This window comes from Cryptotermes secundus, unplaced genomic scaffold, assembly GCF_002891405.2.
Source record: "Cryptotermes secundus unplaced genomic scaffold, Csec_1.0 scaffold7, whole genome shotgun sequence".
In the NCBI taxonomy this organism is placed as follows: Eukaryota; Metazoa; Arthropoda; class Insecta; order Blattodea; family Kalotermitidae; genus Cryptotermes; species Cryptotermes secundus.
In genome coordinates, this window is record NW_019727389.1 from 1,078,451 (window position 1) to 1,097,254 (window position 18,804).

The 18,804-nt window shown below is 39.0% G+C and overlaps 1 protein-coding gene across 3 annotated transcripts in view; it reads left to right on the plus strand.

Annotated features, from left to right (window-relative positions):
* LOC111864599 (sulfite oxidase) overlaps positions 1-18,804 on the plus strand; it is a 43,552-nt gene that overhangs the window by 5,633 nt on the left and 19,115 nt on the right. For 2 of the 3 annotated variants that reach the window (XM_033751501.1, XM_033751499.1), the window contains exons 3-8: positions 3,278-3,571; positions 6,876-7,035; positions 8,156-8,345; positions 10,165-10,296; positions 14,609-14,801; positions 17,902-18,120. In XM_033751501.1, the coding sequence (XP_033607392.1) occupies positions 3,278-3,571; positions 6,876-7,035; positions 8,156-8,345; positions 10,165-10,296; positions 14,609-14,801; positions 17,902-18,120 (1,188 nt within the window). The remainder of the gene's footprint in view (positions 1-3,277; positions 3,572-6,875; positions 7,036-8,155; positions 8,346-10,164; positions 10,297-14,608; positions 14,802-17,901; positions 18,121-18,804) is intronic. The other variant, XM_023851953.1, reaches the window with a different exon arrangement.

Below are 18,804 nucleotides of genomic sequence, written 5' to 3' on the forward strand. Positions count from 1 at the left end.
GGATATATAACATCTCGTATTCAGATGTGCACGGTTATAACACAGTACATAAGCAGAATTTGTATGTCCAACCATGTAACACCTCACGTTGTAAAAGGAGTGTGATTAACATGGGAATAAGATTGTATAATAACTTGCCCTCTCAAATAAGAAGTATTCAAGAGTTCAAGGTTTTTAAGCGTCAATTAAAGGATTACTTGTTGTGCAAAGCTTTTTATTCCCTTCAAGAATATTTTTACAAGAATTAGCTTAATAATAGAACAAAGATACTTAGGTAATTTATTTTAGATATTGCATGTAATTTATAGTTTAGCTTTTGTTGCCTTATTATACTCATCCACTGTTTTATCATATTTAAAGGATTTATTATGTTATTTTTCTATGGTTTTTTATATTATTAGTCATTTGATGTGATGTTTAATCTCATATATTTTTTTATAAAACTGACTTGTCCAATTGTACATAATGTAACAGTTATGGATGTTAAATAAATCAATCAATCAATCAACATAAAGACAGCTAGTAGATCCTATGAAAATACTGTCAAATTCCAATATTTGGAAACAACAGTGACAAATCAAAATTTTATTCATGAGTAACTTACGATCCAATTAAACCTTCTGTCTTCTTTTCTGATGTATATGAACTTACAGATTAAAATATACAAAACTATAATTTTGTCTACAGTTTTGTATGGGTGTGAAACTTGAGTTCAGACATCAGGGTAAGATTGTTAATTGGCAATGTTTGAGAACAGGGTGCTGAAGAGAATATTTGAACCAAATAGGGATGGTGTAATAGGACTCTAGAGAAAACTGCATAACAAGGAGCTTCATAACTTACTCTTGCCAATACAATTAGAATGACCAAGTGAAGGAGATGAAATAGGGCATGTAGTATGCATGTGAGAGAAAATGAGTGCATACAGGGCATTGGTAGGAAAAACAGAAGGAAAGATACCACAGGAAGGCATAGATGTAGATGGGAGGAGAATAATGAACTGGATTTTGAAGAATGGGATGGAGAGTATGGATTGGATTCATTTGGCTGAGGATAGAGACCTCTGGATGGCTGCTGGGTTCCATAAAATGCTGGAAATTTTTTTGAGTGGTTGAGCAGCTGTTGGCCTCTCAAGAAAGAGTTGCCCTATGAAATCAGTCAGTCAGTTAATTAGTTAGTTAGTTAGTTAGTTAGTTAGCAATGTAATAATTTGAATGTAGATTGCTTTGTGGATTGTACCCTAGCAATCACCAAGCAAATGGGGTGAAAGGAAATGGAGACAGATGGAACTTTTATGTTATAAATATTATTTTAAATTATGATGAAAATGTTATGATATATATGTTTAGGATGCCTGTGTGTTGTTTTTTATTAATCATCTTGCTGATCTCCTAGTGTTTTTCATGAAGTATAAATATTGACATAAATCCGGCTATCCTGAGAGGCTTTTCATGGTTTTCCTCTTCACTCCAATCAAATAATGCTTGAATTAAGCCAGTTCTTTCTTGCTTACTGAGCATAATCATATTATATCTCATTCAGGGCCAAATAAGTAGTTGGTATTGTCTCATTAAATAAACAATGAATATATTAATCAGGAAGAAATTGTTAATACTAGAACTGTTTCTTATATAGACAGTAGTGATACAAGAAAGTGAAGCATTGCCAAATAGATCCCCCCAAACTGGAATTCTATTGAAACATGCACTTTATAAGGTATGTAAAGTTAACTCTGAATGTTTTCAAGGATACCAGGGGAAGCAGAGCTGTGTTGTGTAAATATTTGGAGGAAATATTTAGTGTTTTAGTGAGGTCATGTGAAGGTAGATAACATTTCTGCTTGTATCATGCCACGTTTCTCTTTCGTAAGTTTACTTCCCAGTAAGATGTGTGACAAAAGATTAAGGCTGCGTGATCCAAACTGTGTGAGATTATGGAAAACATTCTATCAATAAACCACTTGCACACTCTATGTCATGGTGTATGGGTTAGCACTCACTCATACTTAGTATTTCTGAGGTCCTGGGTTCTGTTTTAACCTGGTCAGTGAGACTTGTATGGTCCTCCTCAGTTCCTTTGAATTCTGTGATTATACCACAAAATAGGATATGGTTGCCTTTTTCCTCCCATTTCCAGTTCCTCATTCACAATTATCCTCTTTGATGTCTGTACTGAATTCAGTGAGGCGGTTGTACCATACTTCTCACCTAACTCAATCATTGACATTCTTGAAATTTATGAATAGTTGATGTACAGTTCTTTCACATTTTATTTAACGATGCATTTCTCAAGACCTCGCATAATTTGAGACAAGTTTTCTAATAGTTTTGAAACATATATGTGCTTCTTGCCGATTTTTTTTTTAATTTGCATTATTTCAAACTTTGCATATAAAGTGACTTTTTTATTATATTTTTATATTGCACTATTTCAAAATGCAACTGCAGTCTGCTCTCATTTTTGCTCCAGTATATGATAGACACAGAAATATGATTAATATTTCATCTGATACATTGATATTCATATGAATGACAACCACTGACTTCCTCTACATATGGAATTAACCTTCAGCAGTGTGTAGTTAAGCCGTCATTTGTTCAGTGCTGTTTACAGACCAAACAGGCTTCCTCATGGATAACATAATGAATTTTCACAACAGTTGCTTGGGGGTAGATTAAAATCCTGAAGCTGTTATTGAATGTAGACCCTCATGTTTTAGCACAAAAGCTAACAGGAGACAGTTACCAGCATTAGAAAATAATTTACCCATGTTATTACATAATGTTCCATTAGTGATCGCAGAATATGGTTCATGTATATTGGTACCCCATCACATTTCAACCTTACAGCTCAGCAGTTCTTGGCCTTGTGTTCTTCCCAGAGAAGGACCTACTACATGGCTCCCATGATCACCCGACTGAATCCAATTGATTTTATCTTTGGGAACATAGGTTTTTGAAAGAAAGAAGGTCTGGGGCTTGGAAAGGAAGGATCTTTTGGACTTGTGTTCATATGTATTTTCTTCATTGGTTCTGTGTCTGTAGAACTTGGCCTTACATTTTGCCTAAGTTACACCTGATGTAATCTGAAATTAACAGATTGTCATTAAGTATGTAAAGAACCACTCATCCTCTTTCTTCTGCCCTATACTGTGCCTTCATCATTCTTTCCCTCCCTCCCATTTATTCTTCTCCCTTCTCAACTGCAAAAGGGTTTGTAGTCAATAAAAATTCAACCCTATCATACTCAACAATACTTTCTGCTTTTCCCTTTTCAGGTAGAAAGAAATGTCTCCAAATAGAATCTCCAGTGGAAACAGAACATGCTGGCCAGTATAAAAAGAGCCTTCCTGTGTATACATTGGAGGATGTAGCTGAGCATGCAACTAAAAATGACAGGATATGGGTTACATATGGTCAAGGTGTATATGACATCACAGACTTTGTAGAAGAGCATCCAGGGGGTGATAAAATACTGATGGCTGCTGGTGGGTCATTAGAACCCTTTTGGTTGCTGTATGCTGTGCACAAGAATCCACATGTATTTGCACTACTGGAACAGTTTCGAATTGGTAGGTATATGTAATATGATTTTTCAAGCTTGTGCCTCATCCTAAAAATTATCATATTTAGAAGAACATTATTGAACACAGTGTGTTAATGGTACACCAGGTTGTTGTGGGACCGTGTCCACTTGGTACTGTGGACACTACTGGCCTATTGTACCCACCCCATGTGTTAGATGATACTGACTATGCAGCAATTGGTGGGATGAAGATTGGCAGGGGAAACCAGAGTACTTGGAGAAAACCTGCCCCTGAGCCACTTTGTCCACCATAAATCCCACATGACCAGACCTGGGCTTGAACCTGGGCCAACAGTCAGTTGGACTGATCAAGTTAATTACATGGTGAAAAAAAGCCTGGAAAACACTTCATTTTACAATGCATTTTCTTAAAAAGGGAAATAGTAACACTAAAAGTTCAGCTTACACATCACTAGTGCATCCAGTTCTTGAATATGGGGCAGCATTCTGGAATCCTTACATGAAGGGACAAATGAATGTGCTAGACTGGGTGCAAAAAATAGTGGCTAAATTTGCACGTCATAGAAATGGTTCAAACTGGGAAACCTTGACACAGCGCAGAAAGATGCTCGCATATTTGCTTTCTTCAAGGTGTACTTGCGAGAACGGGCTTGGAAGGCTATATATGATAAATGACAAAGACCATTCTATCTGAGCAGTGTCAGTCATGATAGGAAAATCAGGAGCAGAAAGCAAAAGACAGATATCAAAAAATATTCCTTTGTAAATACAACCATCCAGCTCTGGAACCAACTACCTGCAGATGCTTTAGGGACTCTCTCCTGTAAGCCAAGTAATTTTAGGAAAAGGGTAAGGAAAGTGATAAGTAAGGCAATGAGAAGGTGTGGGGGAAATCATCAAAAAAATGCCGTGAAATGTGGTGAGGTGAGGTGAAGTAAGTTGTGAGGATGTGAAGGGTACATAAGTGTAGTGAAGTGGAAGGTGAAATGTAAGTGCATCAGTTCATGACATTACATATTTCATTACTGTTATTGTTTAATGTATAGTATGCATATTTTTATTAATATTAATTGATATAATTGTGGTTGTAATTGTATTTGTTGTAGTTGCAATTATATTCATTGTATGTAGTGGATCCTTTATTGTTTGTGTAGTTTTGTGTGCTGTGTGTTATTTATGTGTTGTGTCTTATTGTAGTACCACTGCCACTGGGTAAAAACCCATTTGCAGTTAAAATAAATAATACATTGCCACTGTTGTAATAAATGCGCACTTAATATCTATCATTTGCCGCACATTCCTTCTTGTGAATAGTCAGTAATGTGCATATTTTGTGTTTATGATGAGCACTTGTGAGGTATGATATTGTGTATTATGTGTTTCTTTTCAAGAATTATACCAGGTGAAAAAATCTTCATAAATTTGTGTGGCATATCTGGATTCACTTTTACCCAGAAAAACCATGTGTTGTTGTACGAAGAGGGGCATGAAACCAGATCCATTGCTGACAGGGAGTTCAATCAGAGCTTGTGCTACATCAGAAAGTCTCCCAAGACTTACTGAATTAAAACAAAAAAAAACATTGTTAATTGTCACAAATACCGGCTTTCCTGAAGCATCTCTTCCTAGAGCTATAAACATCCCAAGATTTTGTTCGTACAAAATATTGATGGTGCATCATCTTCAGACTGCAGATCCAGTTTTGAGACTTAACTTCTGTATGGCTTTTCAGATATAGTCATGATTCACCTTCTTTTTATGATGTATGAAGCTTTGTTTCATCTCATTTATTACAAAAAGCTCACAGAAGGCACAACATTGGGATACTGAAAACCCCATGATAATCTACCATGTCCCATTACAACATGATCTAACAATGGAGTATGGTGAGCTGTGTATACTAGAAGAATCACAGGCCCCATATTCCTTCATGACAGAATTCAAAAAGTAAATACATTTTTGTAACCCTTCTTTGAATAAATAATTTACAGGCAAAAGAATAACCCATATTTCCAGCAGGATAATGCAACAGCCCCCCCCCCTCCAGTAACATAGTTGGTTGAGGCACTATGCTACAAGCCAGAAGGTCATGGGATCGAATTCTGATGAGGTGGATTTTTTCAATTTGTCTAATCCATCCAGCTCTAGGGTTGACTCAGCCTCTGACAGAAATGAGTACCAGGAATATTCATGGGGGTAAAGGGTGGTCGGCGCATCAGGCTGACAGCCGATTGTCTAGAAAATGTGGGAACCTCAACATCTCATACCCCAATGAGCCTCCATGGCCTGTTACAGGGATACCTTTACTTTTACTTTAATGCAACAGCACACATCACAGAACATTCAATTCAGGCACTCTTGTTGTTGTTAGAAGCTCTTCACTAAAGGGCTTTTGTAAAACTGTCTAGATACCTACTATCAATGGACAGGAAACAGTGTAGAGAGGTAAGGGGCTCTTTACTGGCCGCTGTGCATTGAGATGGCACATATATAGTATCAATCTCTCATATAATTTTATATGCAGAAAATGTGAACAGGAGGAGGAATCCTCCTACCACATACTTCTTCAATACCCAGCTCTAGCTGGGCATAGAATGAAGAACTTTGGCCCTGCATGGTTGAAGCTGATAAGACAGTAGTAGGGCTTCAGTCAGGCAGGTTCTGGCTCTAGCATTTGTCATGATATTCATAAGGTAACAAGTGCAGTAGAAAAAATTCATACTGGGTACCTGTCTGAACTGAGTCAGATATGTCGCCACAGAACCAGCTTGCTCAGAGTTCTTAACATATACTGGCTGTGCATTGCACAACTGTTACAACAAAACACATGTGTCATACACTTGCCAGAGTGTTGTTCATTCAAAACTAATACCATTATCCCAAGTTAAAATTACTTCTATGCCTATAGTACCAGAAGGTTTAAGATTTGCTATCCCAAGGTGCTGAACATTAACATTAAAGAAACAGAACTAACCAAAGAATTAAAGCCAGCATTACCATTTTTACTGCTAATGAACTGCTGGAACTAATGAAGCAGCCTTTCTGGATTAAGTCTGCCCAATAATTAGCAGCAGATTTTCTGGATGAGTTTTCACAGCCAAGTAAAATTTTCAGTTTTCTAACTTTTCTGCATCTATGTAAGGCACAGTGTCATTCTCTGTTAACTCAGTTTTGCAAGAGGTAGTCTGACATACCTTCCATAGTCAGTAGCACTACTCTTGGCCACAGAGTTGTTGTATAACTGAAATATGACCTACAAACACAAATCAGTACAGTAAGACTTAGCAATACAGCATAGAATTATTTAATTAATATACACTTTGTTTTAGGTAATTTGAAGGAGGATGAATCTTCTGATATTCTTTCAAACATGGAAGATCCTTATGAGCTTGAACCAAGGAGACATCCAGCTTTAAAGCCAGCTTCTGTGAAGCCTTTTAATGCAGAACCTCCATTGCAGTTGTTGGTAGACAGCTTTATCACTCCTTCGTAGGTATACAAGACATGTGCATGCATGTCTGCGTAAGGTGTAGCATGAATTTTAGATGGCTATACAGGTGAATTTTAAGAAATATTTTGTGTGTCTGTGTGTGCATCCGTGCATGTGTGTTTGTGAGAGAGAGCGTATGCACATTGCAGTGGAGAATACGATATCATAGAGGCTTAACTCACTTGATCACTAATTGGAGCAGTAGAGCATTAGCTAAATTGCATTTCAGAAACTTTCAGTTTGAATCCTGACCAAGGCGTAAATTTGTTGACAGGGTTTCTTCTTGGTGATCTTTTGCAGTTTCTCTTAAAAAATTCCATGATTGTGACTGAATTATGGTAAAATAAATGTTACTTCTGATGTGGTGGAAATGACAGGACCTAATTCCAGAAGACTGGCCACGCCATAGCTCAAGCAGTTAGTTGCTGGCTTCCCACCGCGTCAGTCTGTGTTCGATCCTGGGTCTGGTCAAGTGGTATTTGTGGTTGACAAAGTGACACTGGGGCAGGTTTTCCCCGAGTACTTCAGTTTCCCCTGCCAATCTTCATTCCACCAGATTCTCCATCATCATAATCACCCGGGGCAGGTACAATAGGCCAATCAGTGGCCGACGTGCCAAGTGGACTCAACTGGACTGCACCCCCAACTAAGCAAAAAATATTCCAGAAGACTGACTTAGGCAGCATAACTGTTAATCTGGCATATAAGAATCATTTCAACTGGAGTGATGCTTGTATAGTTTTGCTAATTTGTGTATGTGTTTAGTAGGTTGACAGACATAAATAATCAGTATGTTTGTACCAGATATAAACCCATTCATCAACCAAAAACCAGGATAGTCTCATAAAATATGTCATTACTTTTTCTTCCTTAATCCCCTTTGGTTTATTCCATATATTATTTGATGTTACATAACCTCTGCATTTGGTACAGTGTTGTTAGTTAACAAGACAACTTAAAGATCTAAAGAATACCATCTTCTGGGTTGTGATGCTGTTTAGTCTGGAAGAAGTGGTAAACTTCTACCAGACCATGTGGTGGCACATTCCAAAGGAATACCCTTCACAATGCCTGCTTGAGAACCTCAACTCTTGCTTAATTAAAGTTCATTTCTTGCAGTGACCTGTTTTATGTGCGAAACCACCTGCCAGTGCCAGAAGTGGATCCTGAAACATACAGCTTGGAGATAACTGGCGTTGGTGTGAAGACCATATTTTTGTCGCTTCATGATATCAAGACTAAATTTCCAAAATACACAGTGACAGCTGCTGTGCAATGTGCTGGCAATCGCAGAAGTGAAATGAGTGAGGTAGCATAGTTGCAATATTACAACTTCCAACTGAAATTTATAGTTTTCTGAGGACTGGTTAAAAATGTTATAAGTTGCAAACCAACTAACAGTCTCAGCCTCCTGATGCTGTTAGAATTGATCCTTTGCTAGTTCAGTCTGGTTCACAACACGTGAGTCTGTTCTACAAAGTTGTGTACTCCACCCAATTTTTCATGGCCTCTCGCAGTTCAGATCACATGGAGTTTATTGCAGCCTCATCTTTTATTGGCTACTTTTTATCTATGCCTCCGTCCATTCCCAGTTATTCTCTCTTGGCATCGTTGACATCCATCAAGGAGGTGAGAGAACATATCTGGGTTTCTGTCATTTCTTGGTTGGCCTTAATTTTTTCTCAATTGGCCTTCATTTCTTCTCAGTTGGTTCTTATTTCATCCAGCAGGCATTCCATCATATGCTCCATTTCTGTAGTGTGACGATATAGCTATCCATTGTGGTATTCAGTCAATTCAGTGTGACTTCTGACACCAGTTATCACGATTTTAGTGACTACCTAAAGGATCTGGATTGGTAATTGGATTTATTGGACACTTATAACTTGTAACTGCAAGTAATTATAACACTATCGCTAATGTACACACTATACAATTCAGTATAGAACATACCAATTCTTCTTAGTTTGTCATCATTAGCCATTGCATTGGAACGGCTCCCAACAATGCATATTCCTCATCTTTCATGTGCAGCGGCTTCGTCCTCACTGGCTGGTAACTCTCAGCTGCAGCAACCGGTCAGTTGGTTAATTGCAGCTGGCACTCACAAACACATTTTTGGCTTCAAATCTCACCAAGATCGATGACCAAGATGTATGTTCTGTCCTAGATATGTATGACTGTTAGAAGTGGGACTTCCTCTTCAGTGAGTGGAGGGGTCAGTCTTTCTGTGTAAATGCTATGTTGCACCATTGTTTCAGCATGAATATATCTACTGCTCATTACAGAGCCTCAGCATGGCCCCAACAGAGAGAACCATTTCCAACAGTTCCTCTGTTGTTGTGTGAGTAACTGTTGCCACTGTCACATGTTAACTGGCCATTGCTATTTTAATAGTGTCATCACGTGTTTACTGTGTCATAACCTAGCAACAGACAATTTCTTCCAGTTGTTATGTCACAGTATGAGCCTCTTACTTCTTTCTTAGTCATCAGGCTTGTTTCCTTGGTAAAAAAATTATGATCTGTTTCTTCGTTCTCAATTCCAAGTTACATGTCCCCCACCATATCTTTCCTAATATAATTATCACAAGAATAGTAGTGTTATATCTCAGAAGTGAACTTCTAGACAGCATGCACGCTAATGATGAGCTTGGGATGGGACAACACAGGCTGACGCATATGCACGTGTGCAGTTCCATTATTCAAAATATCTAGTGGTAGTAGTGACAGATACGATTCAAGAATGTGGAACAGGTGTTCCTATTAGTGTTTCAATGGTAAGATACCACAAGAAGTAGCTAGGTGATTAATGTAAAATCATATTACAAAATGCAGAAATCATAAACTGGAAGGAATGGCTGAATTGAATTGAATTCTGTTTTGCATGTTATATTAGGAACAGGGTTAGACAGGTGTACTCCAGAGAACACATATTTTCCAAGAATCTCTGAGATTTTACTTGTACATAGTACATTGAAGTACCGGAAGATTAGTCAGGTTCTGTTTATATGTTACCTTGGAAGCAATGAAAGGCTCAAATTATATACCCAGTACTAGAGTTGCTTCTCTTACTTGGTTCAAGTTTGAAAATTTCAGTCAGTGAGGAGAATACTGTAAATCTTTCAGGTGAAACCAGTAAAAGGTCTTTCTTGGGGACCTGCAGCTATTGGAAATGCAACATGGTCTGGTGCTCGGTTGTATGATGTATTGAAAGCTGCTGGGCTTGAAGAAGACCATCCTGGTGTGGAACATGTCCAGGTAGTGTGTTTATGTGTGCGTGTGCATGCATATATGTGCGCACGTGCACTGTCCGTGTCTGTGTCTGTGTCCCTGAAGTCAAAGAAGTGTCAAAATATTACCAAAATGAAGTCATATTTACTCAGCAAATATACTGTAACTTATAAATATATTGTCGCGTATCGGGCGTATATCGCGACAAATAAATTCTCGATGTATTCGATGTAGCGAATTTTATTTCACACTCGCTCTTACAATCACCCAAATTACAGATTTACGATTACTGCTATCTGCAGTATCACAATTAGTACACTCCAAATGCCACAATACGACTGACTGGCTGACTTTACGTCTTGACTCAGCGACTGTTACAGTACAACTGACTGTGAATAGCCTTCGCTGCTCCTTATGTAACCTCGATCGGACAATACGGCCACGTAATAGGCACCCTTGTGGCCTGGCGCTGTGTTGCTATGTAACGCTAGCGGAGGTAACCGCTGTTACTACCGTAACGTCGCCGCTGTTGACTCGCGTTGCCTAGCGACCGCGATATCCCTCGGTGACGTCACCGCGGAGGGGAGTGGCGGGGCGGGAACTCGCCTATTACCGTAGTAACGCGAGCGTTACGTTACCGCCACATACCGCTGGGGAGGTAGGGGTCAACATGTCACACTGCTCCCTCCTTAAGGCTGTTCGTCCCGAATAGCCTAACGGTGCATCCCCGTTCCTTTTCCTCGGAGGCTGTTCTTGCAGTGTCTCCTGTTGTTGCGGCTACTCTTCTTATAGCGACTATTCTTCGTCCGGTACATCCGCTCCCCTCTTAAGACAAAGCTCGTCTCGAGCGGTTTCCTTTCAGCTCGCCAGAAGATCCAGTCGTGTCCCATTCATCCATCACTTTCGTTCTATGGCACATTCACTCTCTATGGGGAGGCCGGTTCTTCTACATTACCGGCTCCTTTTCTGTGCCTGCTTCTTTTTTCGTTTTGGAGGGGGTCGACCCCTCCACAGTGTCCAATCCTTGCCGTGTCGTAGGCAGACAGAAAATCCGGCTACTCGCTTGGCGATCTGCAGTCCTGCAGTTTTTCTCATGTCTGCTTCCTTCACATATCGCGGCTCTCCGCCGCCTAGGTCCTTGAATTGGTTGCTGACTCGTAGTCGCCGTTTCAGACCTTTGTCCTTTATGCCAGCGTTGCATTGAGGGTACTTCCAAGATTTATCCTCCTCTGTATTCTTCGTTCCGGTGGCGGTCACTTCTTTCCGCTGGCATCCGAAGGTTCCCTGGGGAGTTTCCTTCTTGAAGGCAATTCTCCAACGTCGTGCCACTGTCGCGCGACGGGATGTCTTCCAGCAGATGGCAGCCAACTTCATCCGGGGTTCATGATTTCCTAGGGTCCAAGATTTCCTGAAGATGTTCCTCTTGCGCCATGCCACTCTTGCAGAGCGGGACACCCTGCTGCTGACGACGGCCAATTTATTCTGGGGTCCACAGTTTTCCCGTGTCGAATTCTTTATATTTCGTCGCTTTCGGTCCCTACGCCTTTTCTTCTTCGGTTCTCCGACCGGCATTACCTCGGCGTCTTCTATGGGTACCTCTCGTAGATCTGCCGCCTCAGGTTTCCTGTTCGCTGAAGTCGGCTCTTCCTCTTCTGGACGTGCCTCCATTCCTTGGCAGGCCGTCGTCACTCCGACCGGTATCACTATGGGGACCTCTTCTTGTTGGGCCACCGCTGCTGGGGTTGCTCTCGTCTCCGCGGAAGTCTTTTCTCGCCAGGCGGCCATTTCTTCCCGCCAGGCTTTCGAGTCGGCGTTCATTCTGGCTAGGAAATCCTTATGGTCTTTCTTCCTTTCTTCCCTCTCGATCTTTCTATCGGCCTCCATCCTAGCCAGCATTTCGATTATTCGCTGCATATCTTGTTTCTTCATTTTGTAGCAGTCAAATACTCGATGCACAATAATCCAATTATTTGTCAGGCGTGTTTAAATTCATAAAAATTCTGACACCAATTTATCATGTGTTTTGAGTATGAATCTCGTTGATCACGTGTGTAAGTTCTAATCCCACTTCTGACACCAGTTGTCGCGTATCGGGCGTATATCGCGACAAATAAATTCTCGATGTATTCGATGTAGCGAATTTTATTTCACACTCGCTCTTACAATCACCCAAATTACAGATTTACGATTACTGCTATCTGCAGTATCACAATTAGTACACTCCAAATGCCACAATACAACTGACTGGCTGACTTTACGTCTTGACTCGGCGACTGTTACAGTACAACTGACTGTGAATAGCCTTCGCTGCTCCTTATGTAACCTCGATCGGACAATACGGCCACGTAATAGGCACCCTTGTGGCCTGGCGCTGTGTTGCTATGTAACGCTAGCGGAGGTAACCGCTGTTACTACCGTAACGTCGCCGCTGTTGACTCGCGTTGCCTAGCGACCGCGATATCCCTCGGTGACGTCACCGCGGAGGGGAGTGGTGGGGCGGGAACTCGCCTATTACCGTAGTAACGCGAGCGTTACGTTACCGCCACATACCGCTGGGGAGGTAGGGGTCAACATGTCACAATATTATTTATATTAACGTAATATAGATATTTGGCCATTTGAATAAAAAAAAATATTCTCATCTAATGGTATATGTTATGACATAATAAGAATGTATAAAACAAATCACATTCTCCATTTGTTAGCCATTGGTAATATAAGAACCAGTTAAAAATAAATTGGAGACGGAATAATCTACAATGTTCACTGCAGTTTTTTAGCTTGCTTACAGTCTCTTTAAAAGTATTTTTGATGGTTTGTGGTATATGTGAAAAGGTCTAATGGTTTGTGATATAATGAAAATGTCTAGGGTCATTATTAAAATGTACTTTATTATGAGTCATGGTGAGTTGTGATAGCTTAGTCAGTATAGCAACGGGTTACAGGCTGGACATCCCAGGTTTGATTCCTGGCTATGCAAGATTTTTCTCTTCTCCGCAGTATCCAGCCTCGTTCTGGGAGCAGTGCAGCTTCCTATCCAAATGGTACCGGGGGTAGTTTCCTTGGGGGTAAAGCGGCAGGTGCACGCATTAATCTGCCTACCCACTTCCATCTAGTGCCGAGGTCAAGAATGGTGGAGCTGTACCTCCACTCCCCTTATGTGTCTGAGGCATAGTGCTTAACTAATTAAGCACAGGGATCTTATGTATCATGATGGCTGAAAATCAGTATTGCTGAATTTAAAAAAAGCTGTCCAGTGGTTCAGGTTGTGATACTTGGGCACAGACAGACATGAGCAACACATATGTGCAGTAAAATGTTATGATATCATTCCACTGATTCTCAGGTTATGACATGCTAGACCAAAAAATTCCTTTTGTTTCGTTATCTCAAAATCCAGGAGACTTAATAGAAAAAGTGTGTCTGAAATATTTTTCTCTCCAATAAATATTTAGGGAGCTACATTTAAAGATGTTTACAGAAATTCACATAGGTTTTCATGTAAAGTGTTGGTTACCTTTGGCTGATATTAACCCAAACTGGAATTGCCCGACAACACTTAGTGAAAGTGTCCCACATTGAATATAAGAAATATGTGACTAGTGGTTTAGCACCGATACTAGGTCACAGACAAATGAGCAGACGTGAGCTAAGTAGAGAATGCCTAATAATGTCCCAAATAAAAGCAGGACTGCATAATCAATACTTACAACACCTCCTTTTCTTTAAATTTTTTCATCTCTTTATAGAGTACTCGTATATTAATATTATCCAGTAGCCTCTGTAACTGTGCATTCATTTATCTTTCCTCAAACTTTCTACAGTGGAATCTCAAAAAGATGATTCTTGGACTGGTTGTCTTCAAATTTTATGTAAATTGGACAGTTATTTTTAACTTTTATGAAATGAAATGATCAAAGATTTATGAAGTGATCAGAGTATGTATTTTTTAGTGTTACTTATATTAATGAGTATTGAAACCATAGACTTATTTAAAAAATATAAAAGATTTCACACCCACGTTATTCTTACCTAAAAAGTTTGCACGGTTAACATTTTGGTTTTATTTATGATAAATTAAAAAAGAAGGTAGTATTGGATGGTCTGTAATGGTATTGGGTTTCTGCATTTCATGAAGATAAATCTGTTGATTCAGAAGTTATGGGAGTGGCAAACATGTGCATTTGTGCCCCCATGCATGGATACTGTAAGCCTAGCTTTCTGGATAAATAAAGAAATTGTGTAAAAATATGTAGAATATAATTTTAGTTCTTTGTTTTTGAGATCGTGTTGTTAACTGGATGTTGGTGAGATTCTTATATTTGTCATCTGTTTACAGTTTGAGGGTCTGGACACAGATGCAGCAAATCTACCATATGGAGCATCTATACCTATAGAAAAGGCCATGAATCGAAAGGCTGAAGTGATTTTGGCTTATGAAATAAATGGAGAGCCCCTTCCAAGAGATCATGGCTACCCAATTCGGGTAATAGCTCCAGGAATAGTTGGTGCCCGTAGTGTCAAGTGGTTAGGTTAGTTGAATGCTTAAAATCTATGGAATTCAGTGGCTTTCTATTTGCATGGCGGTTAAGGCGTTCTTACTCATCTCTGTAATGCTGTGTAATTGTTGTAACTTTCATTGACTGCAGAAAGTGAATGACCTTCATTCCTCTATATATATATATATATATAGGATGTCCCTGCTTTCAGTCTGAAGCCTGACCATCCTGGCTGAGAGGATCATCATTTTCCTTAGCCCCTGTGGACAAATCATAGGATAGTACAGTTGTCATGTAAATACACTGCGACCATTATCTCCTACATCCCTTCCTACTCACCATTCACAATCATTCTGTCATTTCTCATTCATTGGTATATACCCTTTGCATCTAACCTCTTAGCTGAACTACAACACAACACTAACTACAGATAACATGAGAAGAAATGCCAGCACAATGAAGGCACAAGAAATTATAATATCAGTTGCAAGATCAACCCCCATAACAAGGAATCCTTTACATGGAGTGCCAAATCTGATTATATAACACCACAATGCCAACTGAATTGACAGAACAGACTACTAATACACATCATCTCACATGCAATGAAGAGAAACTCTGATACGCTAACGTCTGACTGTGATGACCAGACTCCAGATATCAAGTACCATCAAGTTAACATACCATGATGACAGAAAACCATGAACTTCCTGCATGTTATTTGTTATAAATATTTTAACCAAGGCAACAAGTATAACCCAACGACAAGTAATAAAGTCATATGCACAAAAAGTGCACCTTATACGTCCAGCTACATTTACATATACTTCTACACACACACACACACACACACACACACACACAAAACTTATGTTATATTTAATTAATTGTATTGCCTGCATATTTTAATTTTTTATATTTATATTTTATTAAATAGCATGATTATTCAAATCAACAGCACATCCAAAATATGAATATATGACCAAGGGCCAAAGTTAAATAGAATATAGGTGTAGCAATTCCATAAACTGATGTTTTTAGGTATTTTTCCACCTGAAGATGACCCGGTAGTCAGGGTTGAAACATGTTGTAGAAAGTAAAACACATTAGATGTTAAATAGTTTTATCGATGGTATTGTAAAGTATTTCCATTTGCAGCAAACACAACAGAACACAGAAATGAAAATATTGTATTTGGGCATCCTGTTGCATTGATATCTCCCTCAGTCACTTTCATCTTTAATTCAACTTAAAATTATTCGCAGTCTCTCCATAATTTAAGATAACGTTAAAATCACAATCAATTGCTACATGTTTCGGCCCTACTTGGCCATCTTCAGACAGTTGTTCATTTTTTGAAACCATCACACTGCACTAGATCTCAAGTAATTTTTTTGCAATGCTGTTACATTATCGTTGTTCACGCTAAAATACATTTGTTTGAGAACAAAACTCTTTTTTTCATTCCCACACTATTTTCCACTTGCGGCATCCATGTTCCTATAATCTATAATAAATATTTATTGTGAAATGCAAAGTTGTAACATTATTTTATGAATCTGCTATTTTTATATGTCTGCATGTTATTTTCTTATGTAATTTGTTTTATTGTGTACTGTGTTTGTTGTTTGATTACTTAACTTGCACATTTTCTGTTGTTGCTTCCATTGTAATTTTTATTTCTTATTGTAATTTCTGGTTTATAGATTGTATGATATTGTTGTCATGTGTTTGAGTTGTGTATGTGGATGTGATAAAGTTATGTGTTTAGTTGTTGTTTCTTTTTGTATGAGAATATTATTTTATTCTTGATGCTTAATGCTGGAGCTTGTGTTTGTGTTTTTTTCGCTGCTTCATAATCTGTTGATACTTTTATGTGCTCATATTTCGGTATGAGTTTAATTCTCAGACATGTTCTGTTAAAATTTATATTTGCATTACAGTGCAACAGTTTCTTCTTACAATTCATGTAGGTCTATATGCTGTTCGTATGACTACTATTCATAATATTGTATTTGAGCATCCTGTTGCACTGATGGGCAGAAACCAAAGATTAGCAACAAAATCACTAAAAGAAATCATATTTACTTACTTAGTATACCTTTTTGCCCAAGTTCCGCACCCCCCCCTGCCCCTTTGGTTTTGGGAAAGAAATATACAGATCATTTTAACTGCAGTTGTACGAGAAGGTGGTTTACTGTTATCTGTGCTGGTATGTAACTTTGTGTATAATGAACCTCTTTTGTTATGATATATAACAACCCTTCCAGAGCAGTTAAAGGCAATTTATTAGGGACAGTTATTTGGTAATTGTTGGCTGTCCCAGAAGCAGTTAAAGGTTATTTGTTAAGGATATTAGTATGACTTTATTGATATTTTCCCAGGGGTTGGAAGGGGCAGACATAAAACACTTTGAGGAGTTGCTGGATATGATTTCTAGCACTGATGTTTCATTTATGTATTTACTTAAAATGAGGAAGAGATGGAATGTCATCATAATTGTGCAACTGGGATGACACTTGCAGAGAATCTGAGTAGAGAAGAAAAAATCTATCTGAAATGAAATCTCATAGAAATGTGATAGTTTTGGCTACTTAGCACCAAAAACCATTTAAAAAATAGTATGCATAATGCCCCCTCCCCCACTGCTTTCAGTGTTAAAGAGGTGGTGTGGAGGAAATTATACAAGTAAATATGGAGAGTTACATTCATTAGGAACACAGGAGTTGAAATGGGATAAGGGTGTCATTGACCCAGCAAATGATTATATATTATCCTAAGGAAAAGAGAATAGGTGGGGAAGTGAGGCTAGTGTTGAAATGGATATAAAGGAAATAGATCTTGATAATGTGGACTGGATTCATCTGGCCCAGGATACAGAACAGTTTCCATTTTTTTGTGAATGCCTAGTGAAGTTTGGGTATTATAAATGCAGGAGATTTTTTATCCAGCTTAATGCCTATCAGCTTCTGAAGAAGGACTCTGTTCCCTGCAGTTAGTTAGTTGTATGTAATTTGAGAGAGTGAATAAATGTTCCTTGCAGGGAGGATTGTGGTGACTGGTGGGAATTCTTCAAACTCGCACCCTAGCAACTCCAATGCAATGTGACAGAGTGAGGAAATGTTACTTGCAGGGAGGATTGTGGTATCAGAAGAGGAGAGTACTTCACATTGGCAGCGTAATGACTACAAAGGCTTCTCCCCTAGTGTGGACTGGGACACTGTTGATTTTACAAAGTCTCCAGCAATTCAAGAACTTCCTGTCACATCAGCCATCTGCGACCCAGTTCAGGGAGACACTGTCACTCTCACACCTGAGGGCAAAATGGTTGTTAGAGGTGAATCAACATATGGTATTGTACTTCCATTTCTAGATTGGGATGCAGGCTGAGGAAAATGAATTTCATTGATTTATTCAGAACTAATCCAAGTGGGTGGCAGAACACTAATTTCAGAGAGTCAAGAGTCTCTCTTTGGAATAAGAAAGAATTGCTACAATAACTGAAAATAATCTATTATTATACCTATTTATAAAATGAGAGATAAACCTAACCGGAAGGAGCTCAGCAAAAATTCTTATGGAATGACCCACACTCCGTCTTTCCTCCCTTCTTGCACTCCTCTTACTGTACCCACTGTTCAATTCATATTGGCCATATTACCTGTTCTACACTAGCATTAGATGAGGGACGCCAGCAGGCAAGCTAGGGTAGTAGTGTGGGAGAACAAGCCCTCCCTTCCTAGTAGCTCTTACCCACACCTCACATGGGAAATCCTCAGCCAGCTCGACTGAGTAATTTGTGACCAGTCTCACTTTTGTTATCATACCGTATTTTGTATGACCTTTTCCCAGAGTTGCCATTTGTGAATTAAGTTATTGATGATCATCAGTGCAGATTTCCGTGTAATAGATCAGCTGCTGATCAGACCTTTTGTGTCTGAGGGAAATGTAGAAGGGACAATAGTATAATGGATCTGTGGTGCCACATCTGTATTTTCTGTATTTTTAGAAACTTTTGATTCTGTTAACAGTGAAG